Source organism: Cloeon dipterum, chromosome X, assembly GCF_949628265.1.
Source record: "Cloeon dipterum chromosome X, ieCloDipt1.1, whole genome shotgun sequence".
Classification (NCBI taxonomy): Eukaryota; Metazoa; Arthropoda; class Insecta; order Ephemeroptera; family Baetidae; genus Cloeon; species Cloeon dipterum.
The window spans coordinates 22831774-22851533 of record NC_088790.1 but is presented as its reverse complement, the minus strand read 5'-3'; the positions used below and the strand labels follow the sequence as shown (position 1 = coordinate 22851533).

Here is a 19760-nt window from a genome sequence, read left to right as displayed (position 1 = left end):
GATTGAATTTTCTCCCTGTGTGTTTGTGTGCTTTATCGAGCGGCGCGGATGCTGCTGGCCAGCGGTTGTGCTGTGAGGACCAGCAGTCGGTTTCGCGTCGAGACGTAATCCGTCGGCAAATATGGAAATCGTGAGCCGATTTCAATGCGATAAGGCACTGAGCAAACACGGCTCTCGGTTCTTGTGGATTAAAGGCGGGCCCGTTTTAGCGGTCTTGTTTACCCTTAATCAGCGGTGTTTAAAAAGGATCGATCTGGCGGAGACAGAATAAAAAATGGACCATTATGCTAAATACTTTTGGAAAAACCTGCATTCAAATGAATTTACAATAATTTTAGAATTTATGATCTCTTGAAATTTTAGTAACGGTCGCAAGGGTTTAGTTTTTATTCAATAAAATTCCTTCCCAGTAAAATTGGAATTTAATTGTTACTAACCAGAGCTGGATCAATTTGGTTACTATTATTTTAGCACAAAATTTAAAAGTATTTGTATGTTGACTATGCAATAATGGCAGAAAGCCAATTTTATCTAGAGATTTTTATTCCAATTTAATATCCTAAAATCATAAAAATTCTCTCAAATAATTTTCTTATGAAAATTTCAGCTCCAAAATTTTCATGTTCAAAAGGGTTCCTACATTATGAGTTATTCCGTAAAAACAAAATTTTCCTGATGAGCAGAATCAAATTTTGTCACAGAACATGGTCACGCCTCCTATTTTTTTCTTGCCGCCTTTTGAGTCGTTGATAATTTACAAACACAAGGTTCAATCTATCTCATATTCTTTCCTCAACACATCCTCGACTTTTTCCGCATGAACTGTCGCAAAAACAAATATTTCCCCAGCCATGTTGCGCACGCCGAGTTGTTAAAAAATGAAGCAACGCGAACCAGGCTAAATTGAAAAAAATTGCCTGCTCTTTGCACCGCTGCTGATCTTGTTTATCGCAATATTGCTGCTTTGAACTCCATATTGCACATCTGAAGTGGAACAATCAGAGGTGCTCCAACGAGCACGATGACAAAAAATTTATCTAACAATGACGCTTCAGTAGTAGCAAATTCAGAGAACGCGTCATCGCAGCCGATTGTCCTCGCTCCGCTTGGGGTGCATCCGTGGATAAATGGAATCACGCGGTGCAAATCAAACAAAGTGATGCCTAACAAGCGAACCCGTGTCAATATTTAATTATCAGTACGATGCAAATCTTGTTTCAGGCTGACGCAAGTGGGGCGTACGCTCTGGAATGAGCGCGGATAAATTGCCAGTTGTCGCGGAAAGGACGTGCACATGTGCCTAATAATTAATGCCAGCAAGTCGCGCGCATGCACATGGCTGCGTGCCGAGTTAATTAGTACATTTATTATTAATTCGGCAAAAAGGGGAAAAAGCGCGGATTTCGCCTGTGAGCGCTGCTGGAGTTGCGCCAGTTCGTGAAGCGGGTCGCGCGTCCCTCGTAGATCACGTTCGCCAAAACTGTCTCGAGCAGAGGCACGAACTTGGATTAGAGGCAATTTCCGGCGTTTTTCACAAAGCAACGCTTGGCGCTGTTGTTTTCATTTATTTTTCATTTTGATATTCAAGCCGTTGACTGGGATAATGTATCTCGCTTTAAGATGTCGACAGAATGTAGACAGGGTTGAGAATTTTCTCAGCTTTTTTTAAGAATATAGATGAATATAATCATACTTGAGAGCATGATTGTTTTTTGTTTATATAAACAGAGCTGTTTCGTGATCATTTTATATCAAAAAATTAATGGAGAGTGTTTTCCTGGAAATCCGTTTCCGATTTTAATGTTGCTGACAAAGAGTCTAATTTTTAAAAACAATTATATTTATCAAGGAACCATTTAATCATGCGTCCTTTCTGGGTGGGTAGCAAATCTTTGCCCTTCCCCTAGAAACAGATCTTTCATTTCTGTGTGGAGCTTCTAAAACAAGAAGTCAGAAGTCACTTTACTCGTAATTGCGATTGTTGTTTACCATTCGAGTGCCAAAGAAATTCCGCTGGCAATAAAAATATGCTTGACATCGATCGTTTTTCATGACTCAAATTGTATTAAATTTCAGGCAAACAAGCTGACATGGAGTCCGGCCTGGCGAGCCTTTCGGTGTACGACGACGCGGAGGCGGGTCTGCTAGCGAGCGGCGGCTGCGGCGGCGGCGCGGCGTCGAGCATCGCGAGCGGCGTCGTGTCGGACGCGCTGCTGAAGGAGGAGATCAAACGTTTGCGCGAGCGACTCATGATGCTGGAGACGGAGAACGCGGCCATGAGCGTCAAGCTGAACCAGCAACAGTGGGAAGTGGAGCACCGGCTGGCCGAGATCGAAATGCAGATCTGCGGCGGCTCCAGCGCCGAGTCGAGCGCCGAGGACAATGAGCGCAACCGCGAGTCGTTTATTTAACTCTCGATAAAACCAACCGCGACAACACAACAACAACAACAACAACTAACACACAGACACACGCAAAACAGCTCAAGGAATTCGCTTCTTGTTCGTTCGTTGATGATTCGTTCTGGTTGATTGGTCTCTCTGTATCGAAAATGATTGATTCAAAGCAACGCAGAAAGCCCGCTGGCTTGTTGAATTATTCTAATAATTGATAAGATTGTATTGTTAGAGATTATCCATTTTTGTAGTTTTAAACGACGTCCAAAGCGGAGCTGCTTCTTTCACTCGACTTAATTTTTTTATTCATACCCACGCATGAGCGATTGATTGGTGTTTGAATTTCATATCACAGAAATGCTCAATGACATTCCAATGCTGCCATTCGGGCTAAGACAAGCAAGTTATATACTATTTCATGGCATGCGTGTTGCACAGGTTGCATAAATTCTGTTTTTTAAATAAAATTATAAGAAAAGTTGTGAATTAAAAATATTTTGGGATGTGCAAAGAACTGATTTAGCGTGTATAATATTTAAATCTTTTAATCGGGTTTTCAGCACAAATTGATATGCTTTTAGGCCGAATAAAAATTGTTTTTTGTCATTTTCATTAAAAATATGACAATAATTAGTATATTTTATATTTTTAGCCCTGAAACTCATGTTCAAAGGATTCACTCACGCCATTGACCACTGAAAGAGGGTGTAGATCACAGGAATTTAAAAAATAGGGCGTGTAGAGTAAATTAGTTCCCCAAAAAAGCGCAAAAATTAAACTTTCGGTTTTACCAATATTAATAAAAAAATCCATTTCGTAGAAATTATACAATAATAAACTATTAAATATTTATGTTAATTTGATGATCTTAATGTATCTTGCACATCCCTTACAATATTTTCCGACAGAATAAATAGTCTTGCGGAAAACAAAAACGTTACTAACGTAAACATTTAAATTTGAATCCCTTACGCAGCAGCTCTGCTTTTATTCACACATCAAAAATGCATCAAATCTCGACACACTCGCGTCAGGAATCGTTTGATTTGCAATTTCGGTGTCGTTCTATGAGCCGACAACAAATACACACAAAAACAAGAATGACGGAACAACTAACTAAAATCAACGGGGATCAATTAAATGCTTTGGGAATCACGCTGTTAACGATGAATACACACACGACATAACACGGTTCTATCTAAAATGTGGTTTAAATAACGAGGCAAGCCGTTTTTTCTAACTAAGATAATTGTGATCAAAGATCATCTCCCACAACAAACAAACAAACAAACAAACACCGTACTAGTGGCCCGAGACTGTGGAAAAGTCGGACGGCGTATCTAAATCAGCAGGCGGCCCCCCGCAGAGGCAAACGCACGCAAAAACAGACACGAAATTCGCAATAAAAGGTGAGAGTGAGTGGAAAGAAACGAAAAAAGCTTGCGTGCGAGCGAGCCGCGGGCCGCAGGCGCCAAGAGCGAGTTACCTGTTTCTGAGAGTAATTAAATTTATCTAATTCAAACGTAAAAATCGACTTAAAACAAGAGAAAGTGAAATTGTAAATAGATCGCGCCACACGGGATACAATTAACTATTAATTACTACTAATTATGCTATAACTATGACGCAAAAATGTGATCTTTCCTCAAACAACTAGATTTTTAATACATAAAATAATTATATTAATAAGACGAAAACCGGTAAATAAGAAGAATCGCGCGTGAAAAACGAAAATCAGCCAAATATGAGTGCAAATAAGAGAGTGCTTGAGAGTGGTTAAATGAACTGTTGATTTCATTCGAACGCATTAACATTATACACATGACATCTGCCTTAAAACGAGAGAGCTATAAATTAAACACACACGCATGAGAATTTTAGACGAGGGAGAGTGTCGGAGCGGCCTATCAGGACAAATTAATTGAAAAATTGTGTAAATTTAAAATGCAGAACCAATCAACTCATTGTATGAAACAAAAGACAGGTCTTCAAGCGTGCGCACGACTAATTTTGCAGAAACGTGCAGAAATGCGACGTCAAGAAAACATACACACACACACACACACACATATATAATTTTACGCTTTCGTGATCGACACCGCGTGTCGATCTAGTGGTGCGCAAAAATTTACGGAAAAAAACAAACGCCGTTTGGATTTCAAAAATCCGCTACCATACATTATTTGTCGGCCAGCTCGACAAGAAATCGTTTATTCAAATAAGCAACTCACTTCGAGAGGGCATTTTATACCAAAAAAGAAGAGACGAGATGACACTTTTTGGTTTTCCTTTCGTCACTTACACATAATCACACGCAAGAAGCCAAACGCAAATCATCCACAACACGTCAGCCACTTCGACTTCCTATACTCTGTCAAAGCTAACACTCTGTCTTTAAATGTAGACAAGATGTTTCAATTATTCCAGTAAGAGAGTGCATTTCAAAATAAATATTGACGAAAAATGTCATATCTGCTGATTTACAGTCAAATTTATAAAAAATTTATTAAAAATTCCTAAATAATGTTGTTGGGTAATTCTCGGAAATGCACTCTCGTCCACCAAATATTGGTCGAGCATTCTGGATTTCCGTTTAAGTGAATGATGTAAGAAATTAATCTGGAAATTTCGAAACAACATTAACAAATTTGTCAAAAACTGGGAACGGGGACAGGACGTAATCAAAATAGCGCCTGTAAAATTTGTAAAACGAAGAGGATGGCAAATAATTTTCTCAGATCAATTGGTGTCTTTTCAATCATCCTGTTTAAAAGTAGCAACTTTCATGTCCACGTACAGCTGACTCACAGATTATTGTAACCATAAAACACACACAAACACTCCTTGCCCAATCACACACACACAAACAAACACACACTAATTAAGGACAAGTTTGCTCTTTCGATTTATTATTAATTTCTAGGATATAGAACTTAGATTGTGGACAATTACTAGTTGATGCTGTAGACGCGAGTGCGGCAGCAGTTTTTAATTTAGGATCAACACACTTTTGCACACGTTTTACGAAGTACATATGATGTTGAACTGGAAATTGACAACAGCATTGTTTGTGTTAATCTCTCTGGTGACGCGTATTTAGTTGAAATGTTTCGAATTTTATCTGTTGGCGACACAGAAAACTGATTTCATTGCTTTTCTGGGCTCATTGCATGGCACTAAATCTGGCTATTTTACTGATCATTGTAAATAATACAAAATGCTCCAAACACTTGTTGTGTACATGAAAAAGAGAGAGTATTATGTAATAAATGAGGAATTATATAAAGAATTTTATTGTATGGTTACACACGTCACTTGTGTTTTATTTCATATAAATATAATATACTAAATATATATTATAGAGGAATTTTGAAACTACTTGGGCGAGAAAAAATATTTACAAAATTCCGATTCTTGATCATTTTTTAATGTAAAATAATATTATACTTCCGCTTCAAGGAATTCCCTAATGATTTTCCGTGTCATTCAGTGTGCTGTACACATATCACGTGGGCAGCGCGGTAGAAAATTTAAAATTTGATTACACAACTCTGGGTTTGGCCTGGGTTACAAGATCAAGATAGGCACGGCGGCCATGCTGTAAGATTTATATTCAGTGCCAACGGCATAATCCTATGAATCAATAAGGCTGCTGCAGTTCTAATTAATGATATAACACAATAAAAAAAAGTTTTGTAAAGATTTGGATAAATAAGGGAGGAATTTCGGCAACATGTTTTGTAAATTCACTGATTCGCGGGCTCATTTGATCTATCAAGATGGCCGCTGGGATCACATCTCCCACTGCTGGTGCGCACCAAACCCCGACCATATGATCAGCGACGTTAGCGCCTCCACCTGAATCGACCTTGAGTAATATTGTTTTACGAAAATTGAAAATTTGACTCAAAGCGGACACCTGTGAACCCCGTCGCAGGCTGGGACGTTGACATTTTCAGCGTTTGAGTGCTGTTCAGCCGGGCGAGTGGAATCGTCGGGCCGATCGACGCCTTTTGCGAATCCCAGGCTGAGGTTCGATTGGAGCGCGTCATAGGACTTCGCAGTAATTAAGCAAAGCAGCAACACCAGGCCGATATGGCGACTTGACTGGAGCTGCGGTCAAGTCGATCCGTATGTTATTGCCGAGGAATTCGCGACACTGTAGATTCCGATGGATTAACTAGGGAAAATGGGTGCCAAGGATTCAAAGCCGAGCGTGATTTCATACGAGGACGCTATTAAGCGAGGTGAGTCCCTTGCAAAAAAAGTAAAACAAACGTCAAACATTTTTTTCTCCAGGCGTAAATTGGTCTCACCATAATTACTATTGCCGCAGCCACTTTATTGCTATCGCCTGATAAGACCAAATCAGATCTCTGTTCTATTGCTTTGTCCTTGTTTCTTTTTCTAACATTTTTTCCTTCAAGTTCACCTTTAAACTTGTCTTGTTTTGAAATTGCGCATCAAACTCGCAATTAATTGGCTGCTTCCTTTCAGTGTCCGATGCTGACTTCAAACGGCTCAAAGATGCGTTCAAGAAGATTGCTGGCCTCAACAACTACTTAACCAAAAACGCCTTCATTAAAGATGTGCTTGGCGAAGGTGTGCCAGTCCCTGTCACAGAGGTATGATGCTTAATTTGAGTAATATTTCCATCAAAATTTACCATATTATAGGAATTTTATTTATTCAATAAATTTTAATGTTTGCCTCGTAAAAATCAGCTACTTGCTGCTCAAAATCATTCATTTCTAACATGAATTTGTAGTCTGAATCGTTTACATTATTAATCCTGTTTTGGTTGCAACTGAACAACAATAAAATTCGCTTCCTAATAGTTCCCTTGTATTTTCCGTGTAAGAGAATTTTCTTCCGGATTTCCTCTTGCTCTTGCCACTTTTCGGAGTTCAGTTTCTGCACCACTTGCGAGAAATACAACTTCTCAAAACGTATGATTTTCACCTCGCGGGCCCTCGCTTTTGCCTGCTGCTTTTTAATTTGTTTCCGCAGTGCCGCGTTCTCGGCCGCGCTCTCTTTGAGCAGGTTATTCAGCAAACAGTGGTGCACGTGCCATTCGCTCAGTTCCACTATATTGCTCAGCTCCTGCAGCATCTTGTCATCGAACCTCACCATTCTTCTTGACAACTTGTGCAGAATTGTCAGCCTGGTGGTCAGGGTGAAAATCATGTGTCTTGACGACTTGATGTCCGGATAGGGCACGCAGTTACTGTAGTAGTGGCGCTGCACGACCCTGCTGTTGGCATTGAGCGTCTCGGCGAACCGCAGCCGCCACCCCAGGGTGGCGCGGTAGTAGAGGTCGTTGAGGAAGATTTGCTCGACCAGCATGTAGCGGGTGAAGAGCAGTTCTTTGAGGCTCTCTGCGCTCTGTAGAAGCCTGTCCTCTCCGATCCTGGAGACTAGTCTGAAAAGACACTTCAATCTTCTCGCCATGGCCACAACGCTCACTTCGACTGACTCCTCTATGTAGTTAATTTTGGTTTCCAAATATTCGAATAACTTTTGCAAGTCTTCCTTGTTTTCCATGATGATAGCTCCGATTGTTGTGTTCAACAATTTGCAAATGACAATGTCTTTCGCAGCACATATTTCTCGCCTGCGGCGGCACATCGAAGGGGATCACCTTTTCCAACCTCCTCTGCGGACTGGTCCTACTCACCAAAGGGCGGGAAGAGGAAAAGATCAAATGTGAGCGAAAATATTCATAATTAAGAAATTAATCAATGAATTTGTGCTCGTTTTGGCCATTAAAAAGGTTAAACGTCCTATTTCGTTATCTTTAGCGAGTAATGGAGCTGTGAAAAATAAAAAATCCGGTTTGATTTGAAGGGCAGACTCTCAAACGAGACAAATAGTTTAAATTTTAGATTTTTTAAGCTCTAAATCAATTTGATTTTTAAATTAAATCGATGTAGAAACATAGAAACACAATTTAATGCTCCATAAATTGCTGAAATATTCAAATAGAGCACATAACGAAAGGCTACAAGTTTTAAATTACTTATCTCTAAGTAAGTCTAAACGTAAAACCCAATTAAAACATATCTGATTTCAGTCCTCTTTGGCCTCTACTCTAATGAAAATGGCACGTACATCTACCGCGATGAAATGGTCAAGCTGATTGTCAGCTCCGAGGGTCGGCCCAACGAAACAATCGCTGCCCTTTTCTTTGAAGTTTGTGATGTTACTCAAATTAAAGCCAAATTCTCCAACAAAATTACCGTTCCAGAGTGAAAAAGTGACGTATGACCAGTTCAAGGAATGGCTCCTGAGGTTCCCACAAGCAACGGCCCTCTCGCAGTGGCTCCTTCTTGAACCTGCGGCCCCGCAAGCTTTGCCTGATGCTGATTCACCCACGTTCTACCAAACTCTGGCTGGAGTCACACACTGTAAGTGTAAATATGAATCATTCTGGTAGAAAAAAGAAATTATAAACAAATGTAATCTATTTTTACGGTTAAACGTGTTTAATATTTAAGCAAATCAAATAAACAGGCGCGTGTTACAGATTTACTTAAAACTAAATATACCATCGCCTTGTTGAAAATGATAATGCTTGATTGAGCTAGCTCACGCAGTTAAATTATATTATAACTCCACTAGGCTCATATTTTCTTGACAATATGGTACACATGTTTATTTTTCCTAAACAACATGTAATGAATACAATAACAAAATGTATTATTTTCCTTTTGTAGTGGAGGAACACGAGATTCTTGGTCTTGAGCCGAGATACTGGAAACTACAATCAACCTCTCCGTCAGGACAGCTTGACTTTGAAACTCTGAAGCCATTGATCACACCGCCAGTTCCTCAAACAGCAGTGGATGGCCTGTTCAGAGCGTTTGACCAAAACCACGATCAACATGTGGACTTCAAAGAAATGGCGTGTGGCATTTCTGCTGCGTGCAGAGGCCCGCTGGCCGAGCGGCAAAAGTGTAAGTTTATCGCACATCAATTCTATTTTAATATCAACGCCAATCACAGTAGGTAAATGATTGATACCGTTGGTAATTGTATATTTAAAAAACAGACCTGTTTTAATCTGGATTTTCGAGGCTAAAAGCTGCTCCTGTTGCAGTTTGCTTCAAAGTGTTCGACAAAGACCAAGATGGGCGATTGAACCACGCTGAACTGCAACAAATGGCAGACATGCTACTCCTGGTGCGAGCTGAGAGCTGCGCAACGCCTGATTACACGAGTTTGGGTGATAATTTCCCTGCTGCTTACTGAAAACTATAAGCAACAATTAAATTCAAAACATGTTATGATTGTAGATTCGGTTGAAGCTATTATTGCTAGCTTGCAAAAGCAGGTGCCTGATTGCCTGGAAAATGGACTCACCGTGGAAGACTACTTGCTCTGGGCCGTCGACAACCCGCTTACCTCTCTTTTTCAACAGCTGATTTTTCAGGTAAGCTTTATCAGTTTGCGCAACGTTTCGTGGTGGTTTCAACTAATTTTTGTTGGTTGAAACGGCAAGAAATATTTATTTACAGAGAGCACATATATCCGACTTTTGCTAAACCTTGCTATTGTCAAGGAAAAATAAAATAAAATATGAGATAACGGATAAAGTAAAATTATTTAAGATAGTGGACAACCACAATGATTTTTTGCAGCTGGCATTACATGAAACATGCTAACTCTTTAGAAATATTTACTGTAACATTATTTTAGATCCCCACATAAAAAATGTAATCCACGAGATTTAAAAATTATGTAAATTAGAAACTGAGAAAAATAGTTAGTTCAGATTTTTCAATTTGCCGTGTTGAGTAGGAATGTATGAACTAAAATGAAATTTAAACAACGAGTTTTCTTACTAACATCTCCGGATTTTTTACGCTACCCTCATTTATTCAGTTAAATTTTTTTATTGAAGCTATGACGTGAGAAATACAACGATAAAAAAATTTAAATCTCAAATCTCAAAACAACAAACATCTATACAGAATTCGTTTACAAGAATAAAATTAGATCACATTATTAATTATAAGTTTCAAAGCTAGAGTAAAATATCGATGGTGTTAAATTACATTTGCATTTCCAGGTTTGTCATGTGGTGCTTGGTCTGAGGCCGACGTCGCGGCAAGAGGAACAGGAGGTGGTCATGGGTTGGCTTCAGAGGGAGGAGAGAAGGGGCCTCCTGCCCGGACAGCTGTGGTATTTGATTTCGTATGACTGGTGGACCGCCTGGCTCGACTACGTGTCCAACTCGTTGACCAGAGGAGGCTCAGTGCCGCGGTTGACCAACGCCACTGAAAATCCTCCCAGGAAGACTGCCAGCTCGAGTGCCTTGACACTTCTGGACCTGCCTTCTGGGTAAGCATTATATGTCGAAAGCCTGCAGGGTTTGCAAGAAACGCATCGCTTCAAAATTTAACTCTGGATTTTTATCTCATTTTATTCGTTTTTAACGACGTTTTTCTGCACCTATCACATTTGAATCATTTTCATTGGCTCATTTTCAAGTGGCGGACAAAAAATTCAACAAACAGGCCTGTTCTTGTCGTTCATCATTTTTTTAAATCTACCTCAAACATTACTCAAACACGATCTATTACTACATCATTTCATCACTAAGCCAATGTGATTTCTGATCGGCACCTCAAATTCCAGAAAAGTGCACAAAATTCCTGATAAAAATGCATTTTGGCCATTATCGAAAAAGAAATTGCAAATCTTGAGCGCTAATCTGTTACGTGGCTCATGGTGGTGGTTCGGCAGGATGAGTCCCAGCAGCTCACCTGTTGCCTCCCGCAAAAACCTGCCCATGGGCCTGCTGTGCCCGCGGCCTGGCCCCGTGGACAACACATCGCTGGTGGTGCCGCCACCTGTCACCGGCATCAATAAAATCCCACCCCTTACCGCCGAGGGTGGCAAACTGCGCCGCTCCAATCTGGTCAAGGGCCGAGACTACCAACTGCTGCCGCTGGCTCTGTGGAAGGCGCTGGAGCAGTGGTACGGAGGCTCGCCCGCTCTGCCCAGGCAGGTGATCCGGCCGACAGACGGAGCCGAGCCTGAGCTCGAGCTCTACCCCTTGGTGCTGAAGATCATGCGTCACCAGACCAACCCGAGACCACCAAACCAGCAGCAGACTTGGTCAGACGTCGTCGGCGGATATGGAGCGGCTGCATTAGGTGAGTTGTAGAATAATTGTTATCAACAGGAAACTCAGAATATTTGTCTTGAAAAAAATATTTATTGTTCACCACTGAAAATCAAGAAATAATATTATTAATAAAACAATGAAAGTCAAAATATTGAAAGAAACCATATGGGAGATTCAATTATTATCTCACTTCTCATATGTATGGACGATATGGAATTGTTGGCTAAAAAGGGAATTAATTGCAAAGAAAATCTATGTTTTAATAATTGGTATTTCAGTGTCTGCGGGCTACGGCTACGTGCCGCAAAGTACGACTCCTAAGAGGTACGTAGCGTACATGGCTGCCTTTTCAAAACTGGCCAACATTCGGCAGGTGTACGAATTTCTGTGCTCCACGTTGAAGCTCAGAGCTGAAGATGTAAGACTGTGGCACTGCAAAGACGAGGTACAAGCCTATTCGAATCATGCTTGCCCAGAACATTAAAGTTTTTTCTCCGCAGATTAATATGGTATTACTTGAAGAGGAGGAACTTTCGTTAGAAACTCTAGGCGTAGAAGATGATTCGCAACTGCTACTAGAGGTCAGAAACAAAGACTTGACCTGGCCTGAGGAGATGGGCTCGCTGCAGCAACAGCAGCAGCAAAACAGCCGGCGCCAAAGCATGCTTGGTGAGGACATTTTTATTTATTATCAATTTTTCAATATTTTTTTTTACTTTGAGCTTTTATCATACATGAAAAACGATGTTGATATTGATATAAATCTTCACTTATCCAGCATTGCAAATCATATTATTCTATTATTATTATTATTATAACCTATTCTATAAAATTCTACTGTCAAAGTTACTTGCAGAGTTTAGACAGTGTTAAATTACTATGAAGTGTGAGGTTAACCTGTAAAATATTGTTTTGGAATTTGATTGTAGGGCAATTTTTCATTCTATCATGCTGATACATTCTAGGACATTAATTACTTTATTAAAAATAATTTTTTCCTAAAGAAAAAGCCCTTAAATTTCAAAATGCGCTCGGATAGTCAATAGTAGCTTGAAATATTTGCTCCAAGTTTTCTGAAATGACTAAAATTTACCAATCTCATATTTCGTCACCAGAGAAGTTAAAAAATGCCATTTTTCAAACTTTTTTGTAAATATTACAGGGCCCACTGAGAAAGGTGCCACTGGTCTGAATAACCTGGGCAACACGTGCTTCATGAACGCCGCGCTGCAGTGCGTGAGCAACACCAGACCTCTAACGCAGTATTTTATCAAAAACATGCACTTCTACGAAGTGAACTACAGTAACGATCTCGGGATGAAGGGTAACATCGCCAAGAAGTACGGCGAGCTGATTCGCGAGCTGTGGAGCGGCACCGCCAAAACGATACCTCCCCTGAAGCTTAGGGTAAGTTCCAGACAAGCCTAAATAATTGCAGCATGAAATAATTAAATTGACACTTCAGATGACCATCAGCAAGTACGCGCCGCGCTTCAACGGCTTCCAACAGCATGACTCACAGGAATTGCTTGCCTTCCTGCTGGATGGCCTGCACGAGGACCTGAACCGGGTGCACGACAAGCTTTACTCCGAGCTGAAGGACAGCGCCGGCCGGCCGGACGTCGAAGTGGCTCAGGAGGCATGGGAGAACCACATCCTGCGCAACAAGAGCATCGTGGTGGACCTCTTCCACGGCCAGCTCAAGTCCAAAGTAATGTGCAGGGTGTGCGGGCATGAGAGCGTCCGCTTTGACCCATTCAATTACCTCAGCCTGCCGCTACCCATGGAGAGCTGCGTCCACCTGGAGGTCATTGGTGAGCCTTGCCACTGACTCTGCTTATACTTTGACTTAATTTTTTTTATTTTCTATACAGTTGTAAAACTTGACGGTACTGTTCCTGTGAAGTATGGCATGCGGTTGAACACAGACTCGAAATACTCAGCTGTCAAAGAGCATCTGTGCCAACTGATGGGCATTCCTTCTTGCAAACTCTCCCTTGCCGAGGTTGCTAGCGCTCAATTAAAGGTATGTTTTTGAGAGATAACATTTTAAACACTAGTTTTTGTGTGTTTTGGTTTTTAACCTGGAAGATATGCTTACATGATTTTAGTTTTTAATATAATATGTCAAGTGTTTTTACTTAATTGGGTTCCTAACGTCGAATAATATTTTATTACCAACTAAAGAATAAATGCGTAACATTTTGTCACTAATTTAAAAGAATTAAACTTGAAACTCGTCGCTTTATTTGTTTCTTGTTCACAGACGTTTTTTAGTTTATTTTTCAATTGATTCATGATTATTTGCTATGTTTATAAATGGAAAAATAGACTTGATTTGCTTAATTTAAAAAATCCCTCCCTGCGCTCCTAAACTTGCAAATTTTCGGTTATTTTTTTAGAACAAGAGTAAAAATTGCAGGAAATTCCCATCGACTGGAAAAACTGGACATTTCTTGCTCGTTTTTCCAAAAAAAAAGCTGTGGAATCTGGACAGAAAAACTGCAAACCCTGAAAACTAGCATGTAATTTATAAATGCTAGATTTTTACTCTTTGGTCTTTTTTCAATTCATTTTGCATGTCAAACCAGCCTTTGGTGTATTCATTTGTTAGTCTGTGCAGGAGACTTCAAAATATTTTTAAAAGAAATTCTTATAAAATACGATTTCCCACCTTTTAGAATTTTGCCAAATTTTTAGGTGTTTTTTACTTTATTCTCGCCAGTCTCTAAACTCAATTATAATTATCTGAATTCAAGTGTGAATCTTAACACTTTTTTACTTTTCCCTCCAGATGACCTTTTCCGACGCGGACAAAATCAGGCCGCAGTACGCAAGTCCGTTGTATGCCTATGAATTGCCTGCCACCCTTGCCGTCCCTGAGGGCCTGGAGGACGAAGAGAGAAGCAGTCTGGGTAGTACCGGAAGTAGGAATAGCGAGGCTCAGACGTTCACGCGAATCCAGCGAATGACTCGTCCACCTGCTGACCCATCCTCATTGCCTTATTCCTTTGCTAATGGTACATGCACCACCGAGAAACACTAAACACTTACAAACAGATCACTCGTCCCAATTGTAAATTTGCTTTTTGTCCACTCGCTTCTCGTGTTTTTGGAAAACGCCAGAATTCCTCTTGTCTAACTTTGCCGCTTGCAGGTCCGTTGACGCCGTCGGCGAACAACCCGGCGAACGGCCCTCTGAATGGTAACCGCCCACCCTCAGAGTCTGAGGTAAGGTGGCGCCACCTGGCATGCATGCCCTTCTGTTTTAAGGTAAATGCAGCCAGCCTCACTTGCATCACTCCCATCAAGTACAAATTGGTTCAAAACTGCGCCATGGGAATCTGTTTTCATTTTCACTTTGTCTCTGAGACGAAAATAAAACTGTCTGGGTTCTGTACAGATGTCAAGCTGACCATTCTGTGGTTGCTATGTGTTACGTCCGGCTTTTTTAAACTCTGGGACTGATATTTCAGTAGACTGGAGTACCTGCGACAGCGTGTGGCTAGCTGCATTTATGTGCTTGTGTCTTGTGGTATTTTTTGTCCGCTTCCCGGTTGTCACGGCTCGGCCATTCATTTTTCTTTCAAAACGAGTCTTGCAACCACCGCCGGCGCGGCTGCCATTGCTTACGCGTTCCAATGTGCATTTTCAGTCACCGCCTTCGATGGAGTTGCCCCGCAGAACGGAAAGCGAGTCCTCGCCCGACAGTGCCATTTGCCGACTCACCCCTGAATCGCAGGTCGGAGGCGACAATAAAGTCATTACTCACAGTTCTGACAGCCAACTGGTAATGATGTCTGATTAAATACGGAGCTGTGGTCTGAGTTGGTATCTGCCTTTCAGGGTGGAAGTATTAGCGGCAGCAGCAGGGGCAGGGCGTCGCCAACACCGAGCCTTGGAACCAGCAGCTCGGACTCATCCCAACACTTGCCAGGCGGAGACTGTGATAGACCCAACTACATTATTGCTCACCATCGTAAAATGGTAACTTAAGCTTGTAGTGTGTATCATTTGGCAAGTTCAGATTTTCTTTAAATTTTTTCTGTAATGAAATATTTCTATAATTCTATAGTGTTTACAAGTCGAGTGTCTTAGATGAAAATCCAGCGTAGGTATTGTCTTAAAAGCAAACTTAAATGTCGACATCGATTTTCGTAATCTGTTGGGTAACCCTTATGATCAACTAATGGACAAGATGAATTATTCAGTATTTCTTTGTTGCTTTCCGAAAATGTCCCAGAATTGAGAGTTTTCTCTTTCTCAGAATACCAGAGCAAAAAACTGCTTGTGGCGAACATTATTCACGCCGCCAAATGCTTAAGAAAAATTAACCTTCATTACCTTGAAGAATATGCATTTATTCCTCTCTGGGCTTGAGAAAATTTTCAAATTTATTCTTCAAAATGTAAAAAATTGAACAAATCTCGTTATTTACTTTTTTAAACGGCGCATATTCTCAAAAAAAATCCTGCCACTGTACTAATTATATCGACTACAATCCAAAGGTGAAATCCTAACTTCTAAAATTATATCTGCAGATTCGGCAAGAAAACTACTTCGTGTCGTGGCAGCGAACTCAGCCCAGCCTGTTTGGCCTGCCGATCTTGGTGCCTTGTGGACAGGGCACCACCCACAAAGCCTTGTACGAAGCTGTCTGGATCCAAGTCGCCCGACTCGTCTCGCCCCTACCTCCAAGTTCCGCACCCAACCATGCTCTTGACTGGTACCTACGCTTCCAGAAGCTTAAGTTTCGGAAATCTAAATTCAATATTCTTACAGTGATGATAGCCTGGGATATGAGTTTCCGTTCGTGTTGAAGGCGGTCGCGCCGGGAGGCGTGCAGTGCTCTTGGTGCCCGTGGAACAGGTTCTGCAGGGGCTGCCGGATTCAGTGCTCTGATCTTGAGTTCAATAACGCCTCCACTCACTTGGCCATCGACTGGGATCCAACTGCTCTTCATCTCAGATACCAGAATTCTAAAGAAAAGGTGATTTCCCTTTAATTGCTTAAACAGATTGTCTGGGAAAAATCATTGGTTAAGTCGTCAGCAATAATTAACATTTATCCGGTCAATTTTTTGAGTTGGTTTTGGCTAGTATAATTTTATTTTTAAATGCAATTTGTTTGGAGAAATTATGATTTGTATGCACGGCTTGTATCAATTAACTATTTCTTGTCTCTCTAATTTGTCTTCTTTAAAAAAACGGACATATTCCACAAAGCGTAAAAATTAAATCGGCTAGTAAAATGTCTAAAGCTAACCAGAGAGTATCTTAAAATGCCCACCTGACAATGTCTAGTGTTACCTGCCCAACAAATTACAAGTTGATTGAATTGCAAGATTCAATTAGTATGTAAATTTTTAACTTGTGGCGTTGATGCACAGGTGTTTGTGGAGCACGAGTCTGTAGCGATAACGAGGCAGAAGCACTCGGAGCCAATCGGCCTAACGCACTGCCTGGAAGCGTTCACCAGGGAGGAGCACCTGAGCGACGAGGAGAAGTACTTCTGTTCCACCTGCAAGGAGCGTCAGACAGCGACCAAGAAGTTGCAGATATGGCGGCTGCCTCCGATCCTGGTTTGTCACTCCCTCCCCAACTTTTAACCTTTAAACCTAACTTTTTTCGTTCAGATCGTCCACCTGAAGCGGTTCCAGCTGGTCAACAACAAGTGGATCAAGTCGCAGAAGGTGGTTGAGTTTCCGCGCAATAACTTTGACCCTACCGACTTCCTGGCGTCGGTGCCGAAAGAGACGCTGCTGCGCCACTCAGAGCTTCTGGAGGAGGAGGCGGAGTTGCACTCTGGATTGAGCAATGGATCGTCCCACTCGCGGCCCAGGGAGCGAGTCGAGTCCACCTCGCTGGCCAACACGCCAGTGGTGGACGGCGCCCTGCAAGACTTCCACCAGCACAAGTTGTTGGATAACACCGACCCTTTCAAACTCAACTACAAGCTCTACGCCATTGTTGTGAGTTGCTGTCTCTTTATTATTAATATTTTGACCCAAACTTACCAGAAAGTCAGGGAGAGCAGTTTTACGTAGCGTTTGAAGACCATTACTCTGCACTCTAGTCATTGTTTACCCTGAAATAGATCCAGCTAGTCGTGATTTACAAAGTAAAGGTTGCAAGCAACATCAAGTAAATATGACTTCAAGATTTTATTGGTTAATTGCGCTAAAACCATAATTCCGCGTTTGTTTCCTTGACTTTTTTCAGTTATCGATTTCTAAATAAATCAGCACTCTTTTCGATTTTGAAGAATAATAATAAACCTCGCGTTTCACAGCGAGTAAATCAATAAAAATGCAAATTTGGCCATAAGCAGTACCTTACCCTCCCATTATTGAGAGTTAAAAAAACACAATTTGCGACTTTTGAACAAAGAAAAAAACAGTTTCTTGACTGGTTTACTAATAAGCTGTATCAGTTTCAATCAAAATAGGCGCGTTTTTATTGACGTTTGAAAAACATGTTTACATGTCACTAAACATAATTAGTATATTTAAAGCAAATAGTTGAGATTACACCATTTTGCCAATTTTTCCGACTGGTCAACACAAAAGCCACATTAATTTTTACTTCCCTTTTGCGACTTGTTCTCAAAAATCTCAGTTGTGTATTCAATTTGGTTAAATACAGCCGCATTTTAATCAAGAAAAATTTTTCAAGGCAGAATAAATTTTCGGAATTTTGTTAATGAAAAAATATTTTTGCTAGCCATCAATGAAAAAACGTATTTGCAGCCTTAAAATAAAAAATACCGGTTTTCAACTAAGCTTAAACAAATAAAATGCATTAATTCAATTCAATTCCAAGAAATACATTTTTACCATTTTCAACAAAGAGAAAGTTTACCCTTTTTTCTATTCCAAAATTATGTGCCTGCTGAACATTTTGATAAATAAAAATAACTAATACTTAAATTTTTCCAAACAGGCTGGACTTGAATGGTTTCCCAATGATTCTGTTTCTCAAAATAATCTTTTCAAGGTAGAACATTATTTAGATTAATTTTCCTATTTTCAGTGCCACACGGGAATTCTGGGAGGAGGCCATTACGTTTCTTACGCGTGCAACCCGAACGGCAAGTGGTACTGCTACAACGACAGCAGATGCAGGGTGAGTTTGCAGCAGTTTGGTCCTCTTGCGGCACATGACTTTTCTTTGCTTTTTCCAGGAGGTGCCGGAGGAGCAGATCGACTCGAGTTCAGCCTACATGCTGTTCTACGAGCGCGTGGGTCTGGACCACGACCAATACATGCCGAACGTGGAGGGCAAGACTCGCGACGAGCGCACCGAGTTCGAGGATGACATCGAATCGGAAATGCGCCGAAGCGGAAACAATAACAACTGCGTCCTCTCCTAATGCCACACAAAAATCCAAAGATTTTTCACACACACTCTCCGCGCACCTTCTCGCCTAATCAAAAGCCTCGGTTGGTTCGTTTCGTCTTCACTCGCACTCTGTCAAGTATATTTTTAATACTTTTTCACTGTTACAATTAAATTAGGAAAGAGGCAAGCCGCTTCTTTCGCCGTGAAGTTAGTTTCTATCAAACAGAGTGGTCGGGACAGGCGCTCCTGCCGGCCGAACCAAATTAATTTGCTCATTGTTTATTTATTGTGTAATTACGTGTATTTGATTACTGGGACCACGCGATATTACTGACCTGGTCGTGTCACATATTAAACGGAAAAATACGAATCATGTTCACCACGATTGCTGTGCCATGTCTGTACGTTATCAATTAAGATGAGTGATTACCCAAATATCCTTCCTAAAGTGATACGAAGTTAATTTTCTTCGCCTAGTCTCCGTTGCAGCCGCACACGCGGTCGTTATTGCTGGAAAAGCACTTCTTTCATTTATGTTATCGCGGTTACTCTGTGCTATTAGTGTGTATGTATTCAAAAAGAGGAGAGTGACACGCGTCCCCCGAATTTATTGCTTGTTGACTGGAATCGAAATTCTGCGATTGTCCAACTTTCATTTTGCCCGCAGCTACCTGGAGTCTTTATTTGTTGTTGAATTTGAACAAAGCGCATTGTTAATCTTGAAATAAAGAAAAATAAATCACACATTCCTAAGCCTGAGAATAATTTCTTTGATTTTATTAGTAATGCCCGGGGTTGGGAAATTTTGTGCGTTTGAAAACACCTTCAAATCACGAAAAATAGAATAATCGGTCAGTGCAATTGAGATTTTGCTCTTCAAAGATTGTTTTG

At 40.9% G+C, this 19760-nt stretch overlaps 2 protein-coding genes across 4 annotated transcripts in view; both read left to right on the top strand.

Moving 5' to 3' along the window:
- Positions 1-5705, top strand: part of LOC135945736 (potassium voltage-gated channel subfamily H member 3) — a 150472-nt gene extending 144767 nt beyond the window's left edge. For both annotated transcript variants that reach the window (XM_065493588.1, XM_065493589.1), the window contains exon 11: positions 2077-5705. In XM_065493588.1, coding sequence (XP_065349660.1) covers positions 2077-2411 — 335 coding nt within the window. In that variant the 3' untranslated portion in view covers positions 2412-5705. The remainder of the gene's footprint in view (positions 1-2076) is intronic.
- Positions 5706-6500: 795 nt separating this feature from the next.
- Usp32 (Ubiquitin specific protease 32) lies at positions 6501-19634 on the top strand. 2 transcript variants are annotated; one of them, XM_065492399.1, is made up of 25 exons: positions 6501-6643; positions 6894-7021; positions 7997-8102; positions 8470-8588; positions 8644-8803; positions 9113-9352; positions 9496-9621; positions 9692-9828; positions 10468-10739; positions 11145-11557; positions 11808-11974; positions 12030-12198; positions 12692-12936; positions 12995-13343; positions 13404-13555; positions 14324-14549; positions 14687-14760; positions 15185-15319; positions 15376-15516; positions 16071-16255; positions 16312-16519; positions 16919-17110; positions 17165-17500; positions 18561-18653; positions 18712-19634. In XM_065492399.1, exons 1-25 carry the CDS (start codon positions 6586-6588, stop codon positions 18898-18900), a joined length of 4620 nt encoding a protein of 1539 aa, XP_065348471.1. In that variant the 5' UTR covers positions 6501-6585; the 3' UTR covers positions 18901-19634. The 2 variants fall into 2 exon arrangements, with proteins under 2 accessions (XP_065348471.1, XP_065348470.1); XM_065492398.1 differs by having other exon boundaries at positions 14687-14802.
- Positions 19635-19760: the final 126 nt, after the last annotated feature.

Excerpts from the sequence above, each read along its gene's own strand:
- Usp32 (XM_065492398.1), top strand. The coding sequence starts at position 6,586 with ATGGGTGCCAAGGATTCAAAGCCGAGCGTGATTTCATACGAGGACGCT. Across the intron at positions 11,975-12,029 it reads TGTGGCACTGCAAAGACGAG|ATTAATATGGTATTACTTGA; the intron begins GTACAAGCCTAT and ends TTTTCTCCGCAG. Across the intron at positions 16,520-16,918 it reads ACCAGAATTCTAAAGAAAAG|GTGTTTGTGGAGCACGAGTC; the intron begins GTGATTTCCCTT and ends GTTGATGCACAG.